Below are 7,181 nucleotides of genomic sequence, written 5' to 3' on the forward strand. Positions count from 1 at the left end.
AGGAGTGGATTGACACAGCCTGACACACAAATGAGTGATGCTACTGAAGTCACATTGACAATTGATGGAGGGGTGGGGGGGCAAAGGGAGGGAGGGACATGACAAACATGTGATCCTCACATTCTGCAGCCTTTGCATTGGGCTCACAGGACCCCCCCTCCCTCCATCCCTAGAGGCAATTCCTTGGTTATGGGCACTGAGTGGACTGCAAAGAGCTGTGGTAGGGGGTACTTTACTATCCTGGGGGCTGCAGGGTAAGTTGGGACCACCCAAATACCCCCTTCATACCCAGCAGAGGATGCAGAGCCAGAGCAGGGTATTACCCTGCAATGCAGCCTTTGGATGGGGCTTTAGAATGAAGACTGTTGCAGAAACTAGCAGTTTTCTATTGTGGTGTTTTAGTTAAAAAGGTAAAAAATAAATAAATAAATAAATAATATATTTGACCTAAATTTTTTTTTTTAAGTGAATTTATTAGCCTGCAAAATAGCTGAAGGTTTGGTAAAAGGGGTCTCTAGTTATTATTACTATATTATTTTATTATTATTATTATTTTATTATTATTATTGTTGTTGTTATTCTATTATTGTATCATTATTAATAATAATACTCTCATACAGTGATTAGGGGAACTTATTTACTCACCAAAACTTAAATACAACTTTGTTGCGACTTCATACCTGCCTAGAGTCCCTGATAAGTTTGGCTAGTCCCTCTCCAGTCACTGCTGCGGTCCTTTTTCCTCCCCTGATGCCCCTCTCTCTCCTCCCCTGGTGCCCTAGTTTGAGTACTGGAAGGGGCTCAACTGCCTAATGCTCGTGAGTTTATAAAGCAATATATATTTCATTATACAAAGCGCAGGGGTGTCACCGTAGCAACCAACAGCATGCTACATTGGTTGCTATGGTGATAAGACAATTTTTAAGCTTTGCACCAGAACCTCTTTTTTTTGCATAGCCCTGGTGCAAAACCATAGGGGCATTTCCCCATCCCTGTGAGGCAGGAGCGTAAAATAATGTCCCCCAGTCTCCCGGTAACACATAGAGCTACGTTCTGACCCGGTATGCCCCCCCACACCCCCAGGGGGTATTATAATAACCCCAACCAAGTCACGTTTTAAGATTAACTAAGCGAATGCGTCACCAAAAACCACCCATGCATGTTTACATTCCCTCGTTGTATTAACCTCTACCATCTCTGCTGGGAGGCTGTTCCACCCATCTACCACCTTCTCAGTAAAGTAAAACTTGTGATAGACCAATGAGACATCCAGACTCTAGAGGCTCGAGGACCGCAATACGCCCAGGAATTCTGAATATCCCCAAAACTTTAACTGTATTGTCACTGTATTAGTCCCTACCACTTCTTCTGGGAGGCTGTTCCATGTAGCCACTACCCTCTCCGTGACATAAAACACCCTTACTTTACATGTTAGCCTCCAAACCTCTCATTTGAGGTTACGGACTCTTGTTCTAAATCGGACTCTCTCCAGAATAGAAGGGGTTAATTTGTTTGCTAGAAACATTTAGCACGAACCCTTCAAGCCAGGCAACTCCCAGAACACATGCGGAAGTTACCCCTCTATTTAGAGTGTCAGCTCCTGGGCCCAGTATATGGGAATTATTGGGTATTATTCAGGACTGGTGGGGTTGGGGGGGGGGTTGTAAAAGTGCCCCGCTTGTTACCCCCTCTCTGGGGCAGAAGATCACAGCAAACCAAATCCTGTGTTAACAAAAAAAAAAAAGGAGCAGCCGGGAACCTGAAGCAGAAAATATAGCTTGGGAAGGAGGTGGTGGAGAAGGGGGAGTGATGGGTGTGGAGGGAGGTGGTTGGGGAGGGGGGAGAGAGAGAGAGAGAAGAAAGAAGGGGGACGTCACATCGCTTGACCCTCCAATCACCTAGGGGTCCCATTTGATTGGAAGGCGGCAAAGCCTTTAATGTGAGCTCTAATTCAGAGGCTGTGTGAAGAGCTGAGGCAGGCAGAGCTGCTGATCGCACCGTGCACACGGGTAGGGATCGTGTGATCAGCGAGGGAAAGAATCGTGTGATCAGCGAAGGAACAAGCTGCGGCCGCTACTACTGCTGATCGCGGAGCCCCCGCTGCCTGCTGCTAATCGCGGAGCCCGTGCCACTCTGCTGATCGCGGAGCCCGTGCCCTTCTCATACATTATTTCCCAACAAGAGAGAGATACATTGTATCACGCGGAGGATTCCACGGGACGCGGGGGGAAACGTTACCGATACCCAGGAGGGTCTAGGAGCGGATACCGTGTATTTGTAGCTGCTCGTCTGCCCCCGAGGAGGAATTACCTTGTTTAATCTGCACCACTGCGGGCTTTTGTTTTTTTAGCCCTTCTACCGTCCAAAAAAAAAAGACCATCAACCGCCCACCAAATGCCGGTTAGGGGGACATGATCAGCTCCCCATTGGCTTCTACAAGTCGTGAGAGTCCACGGGAGATAAGAGCCGGTAATCACAGTGTGCCCCCCAGCGACCCCCACAGACAGGCAGGAAGGCTGCCCATCAAGGTGCTGAAGATGCTGACAGCCAGGAGTGGGCACATCCTACACCCGGAGTACCTACAACCCCTACCCTCCACCCCGGTCAGCCCCATAGAGGTAAGCACTACTACCACCTTTATCCTGATATATCATCAATGTACCGATCTATAACGATTCCCAGTCCCAGCTGTCTTCCTGCCCTCCTCGGGGTACATTCTATCACCAGGCAGCCGCGAATTCAGCTAATAGAATCTTGTAGGAATATTTCCGCCCCAGCGATATGTTCTCTCCCTCTTTACGGATCCAGTCTCTGTAAATCAGGGCTGTGTACGGGGCTGGAGACCTGTAGGGTTAACTCCCTGGGATCTTTAGTTACTTTCATTTTGGGGCTGTTTCTGCTATTTTGTTTTACATCTGCCGACAGAATTCTTTAAACTGCATCATACTCGGCAGATATACTGATACATTGTATATAACATAATATACATGTAATAACAGTTACATATACACGGATACATTGTATCAACATATATTATATAATAACAGTTACATATACACTTATACATTGAATCAACCTATATATCATATATAATAACAGTTACATATACACTTATACATTGTATCAACCTATATATCATATATAATAACAGTTACATATACACGGATACATTGTATCAACCTATATATCATATATAATAACAGTTACATATACACGGATACATTGTATCAACCTATATATATATATATATATATATATATATATATATATATATATATGTAATGTATATAACAACAGTTACATGTACACCACTATATATAAACAGCCCTAAAATGTCTATATCCATATAAATGTATATACATTTAACATGTACGTGTACATGTATATATATATATATCTATAATAAAACCAGCCCCAATATATATATATACATATATACATATATATAAATAAAACTAAGCCGAATATACATATATATAATAAAACCAACCCCTAATATATAGAAATAATATTTACATTTAACATATATGTATACATATTATATATATATATTATAAATATATATTTTTATATGCTAGTGTATATATATGTAGTATGTATAGCCTTAAATCGATTTATAATATATGTATAGATAATATACTCTTATATATAGACCCGAACATGTAGCAGAAGCAGTAGGATAATTTTCCTAATATTTTCCTTAAAATTAGACTTATTTCTTTTTGGTTTATTTAAAGCGATTTAAAACTGTGATTTGGTTTAAAAAAAAAAAAAAAAAAAAAAAAAAAAAAAGGATCTAAGCAGAATAAATATTTTTTATTACATTTTAAATTGAAATAGCCTTACAGGAAGAATGACCCTCATGGCCACCCGTAGTAAACGCAAATATATAAAACAACTTATGTGCAGATAATAATAATAATACGAATAATAATTATTAATAATAAGGAAAAATCCAAGAGCAATTTAATAAATAGATTAATAAATAGATTAAATGTTTTCCTCGGAATAAAAACAATGCATGTTAAAGATAGAAATGTAAAATATTTACAAAAGTAATAACAGAAACTATTTTTTATTAAAAGACAGAATAAATCGGGAAAAAACGGAGGCGTGAAAATCCAGAGATTTAGGAATTGTAAAATGACAAAAAAATGTAGAATTTAAAAAAAAAATGAAATCTACAGAAACTATAGGTTAATGTAAATCATATTTAATTAAAAGGACCTTCGTGGTGTTTTTAATGTTTCTACAACCATCCACAGTGGGTAAAACACGAGTGTAAATAATAGGATTACACTTTGCGTGGGGTGGAAACATTTACAGTAAATGTAAGTGATTTTTAAAAAGGTTATAGTTTGAGGGGGGCATTAAGGACCTATATCACCCCCTAGTGACCTCTCTGTGGCCCCCACATATCAGGATATGGCAGAATATCTGTACGAATTATGGAGGAAAAAAATCTTTAAAATTAACCAAAAATCTGGTTCAGAGAATAGCCAATTTTAAACACAACCCTTCACATACATAGATAAATAAAAATGATATTTACTGAATATACAGTAGGGTGATATTTTGGGCAGAATTCGTGTTTCTGGGCAAATTGCGAAATGCTCCGGGAGAATGCGTAAATTCACCCATTTTGCAGTTCATAAAAATTTGGATTTTTAACTATGTTGAATGTACAATAAGGTGGTTTTTGGGGTAAAATGTGGTTATTTTTGGGGGTAATTTTCTGTTAAGTTTGGGTAAAAATTCTCCAATATCATATAGTTGGAATTTCTGTTTCTTTTCCCCCATTTTGTTTGTAAATAACAATGATTTGTTTGTAAATATTTGCTACATTGTAATTGTTTTAAGAACTTTGGCCCCACTGTGGGAAAGGGCAATATTTTTTTAAGGTGGGTTTAAACCCTGGCAGCCAGATTGGGGGTCATTTTGTGGGGGTTTTGGGGGGACACAGAGGACATGTGCTGACCCTTCTGCCTTTCTTTCTCCCCAGCTGGATGCCAAGAAGAGCCCCCTAGCCCTGCTGGCCCAAACCTGCTCTCAGATTGGGAAGCCGGATCCTAGCCCCTCCAAACTGTCTGCGGTCACTGGGAGCACCACCGCCGGGGAGAAGGAGCCCAAATCTGCCCCCCTCAAACTGAGCGACATAGGGGCAGAGGACAAGTCCAGCTTCAAGCCTTACTCCAAGCCCCCCGACAAGAAGGAGTCCTCCGGGGGGGACAAGTCTGGATTTCGTGTCCCCAGTGCCACCTGCCCACCCTTTACCCCCAGGACCGGCAGCCCAGGCTCCCCACGCACCCCTCCCCCGTCTGTAGACTCCAAACCCACCGGGGAAGCCTTGGATAAGAAGGAGGTCGAACCGTGCGCTAAGAGCGCTCCTTCCCCGCACGGCCGGCACAGCGTGGACCTTCCTCAGTCTGACGTCGGGGGCAAGAGCTTGTCAGCTGCCCCCTCCCCGACCCCGGTGTCCTCCAGCTCTTCAGGATCGGTGCTGGGCTCAGGGCTGGTGGCTCCAGTGTCCCCCTACAAGCCTGGCCACACCGTGTTCCCCCTGCCCCCAGCGGGCATCTCCTATCCTGGCACCCTGGCTGGAGCCTACGCCGGCTACCACCACCAGTTCCTGACACACGGGGTGTCTCTGGACCACTCCAAAGGCAGCTCCATGGTGGGTGCCCAACTGGGCAGCCTGGGTTGCCCCAGCAAGTCTGCAGCCTCCAGCCCCCTGACCGGAGCCTCCCCTCCGTCGGTGATGACCGCCAGCCTCTGCAGGGACCCTTACTGCCTCAGCTACCACTGCGCCTCCCAGCTGGGGGCAAATAGCAGCTGCGGCCACGACCTCAAATCTGGATACCCCCTGATGTACCCCAGCCACGCCCTCCATGGGGTCTCCCCTCCATCCCTGCCCGGGCACCCCCTCTACCCCTATGGCTTCATGCTGCCCAACGACCCCCTGCCCCACGTGTGTAACTGGGTATCCCCCACTGGCCCCTGTGACAAGCGCTTCTCCACCTCCGAGGAGCTCCTGAATCACCTGAGGACTCATACCACCTTCCCAGGGGCCACAGACAAACTCCTGCCCGGATACCCCAGTTCCTCCTCCCTGGCAGCAGCTGCCATGGCATGCCACATGCACATACCCCCCACAGGACCCACCTCTGGCTCTCTCACCCTGCGCAGCCCCCACCACCACCCCCTGGGACTCAGCACCAGTCGCTACCACCCTTACTCCAAAAGCCCCCTGCCCTCAGGAGGTGCCCCGGTGCCCATGTCAGCTGCCACAGGACATTACTACTCACCCTATGCCCTGTACGGGCAGAGACTCACCACAGCTTCTGCGCTGGGCTACCAATAGCCACCACAGGAGGGCGCTTACACCAGGACACAATATACTTGGTTTTAATGCGTTTTTTTTAAGGAAAGAAAATGAGATTTTTGGGTGTTTAACCTAGGACTGGATCCACGGACACTCTAATTTATTTCTGTTAGCTCCAAGCAGGACATCTCATTAAAAAAAAAGTGAATTTCTGGTAATAAAAAAATTATAAATCCTAATCTGGGGACAATTATCATTTTAATGTTACTTTAAAAAAAAAGACTTCTTATTGTAAAGTATCTAATTTAACTTCTCATTGGGAGTAACAATCTTTTTCCTCCCCAAAAAATAATAATTACATACAATGCATGTTTCTTACGTAAAGAGCCGGCGTTCTAATTTCAAAATTCAATTATTTTTCATTTAAAAAAAAAAAAATTGGTATTTTTTGTATGTATTCTGGGAAAAAAAAATCGAAAAAATATTTCATTGCTAAAAAAAATCCCTCATTTGCCTTATTTTGTTTTTGGAATAAATATTGTTTGTTTTTTTTTTGGTATGTTCGCTTGGGAATTCTGCATCTTGTACCAAAATTCACACAGTGTATTTGCTTTCAGAATTAAAATATTTGATTTAATCCGTTTTAAATGAATTTTAAACTGGATTTAACCCTTATTTGGATTCTGTTACAAAAAAGAAAAAAAAAACGCATTTGTGTCGGTTTAAACGGAAACCCATTTTTTAATACCGAAAAAACTAGATAAAAATCTGTATATTTCCACTTAAATATAAAATATATGAATGAACAATTTGTGCCAATTTGTATTTGTTTTTTATTTGAAAACATTTTGGGGGGGGC

At 43.0% G+C, this 7,181-nt stretch overlaps 1 protein-coding gene across 1 annotated transcript; it reads left to right on the plus strand.

The window, feature by feature from the left end:
* Positions 1–2,411: 2,411 nt before the first annotated feature.
* Positions 2,412–6,361, plus strand: LOC149278207 (zinc finger protein 503-like). Its single transcript, XM_089502236.1, has 2 exons — positions 2,412–2,618; positions 5,003–6,361. Exons 1-2 carry the CDS (start codon positions 2,412–2,414, stop codon positions 6,359–6,361), a joined length of 1,566 nt encoding a protein of 521 aa, XP_089358362.1.
* Positions 6,362–7,181: the final 820 nt, after the last annotated feature.

This window comes from Sceloporus occidentalis, unplaced genomic scaffold (assembly GCF_023333645.1).
Source record: "Sceloporus occidentalis isolate IW3139 unplaced genomic scaffold, rSceOcc1.0.p SCAF_198, whole genome shotgun sequence".
NCBI classification, from domain to species: domain Eukaryota; kingdom Metazoa; phylum Chordata; class Lepidosauria; order Squamata; family Phrynosomatidae; genus Sceloporus; species Sceloporus occidentalis.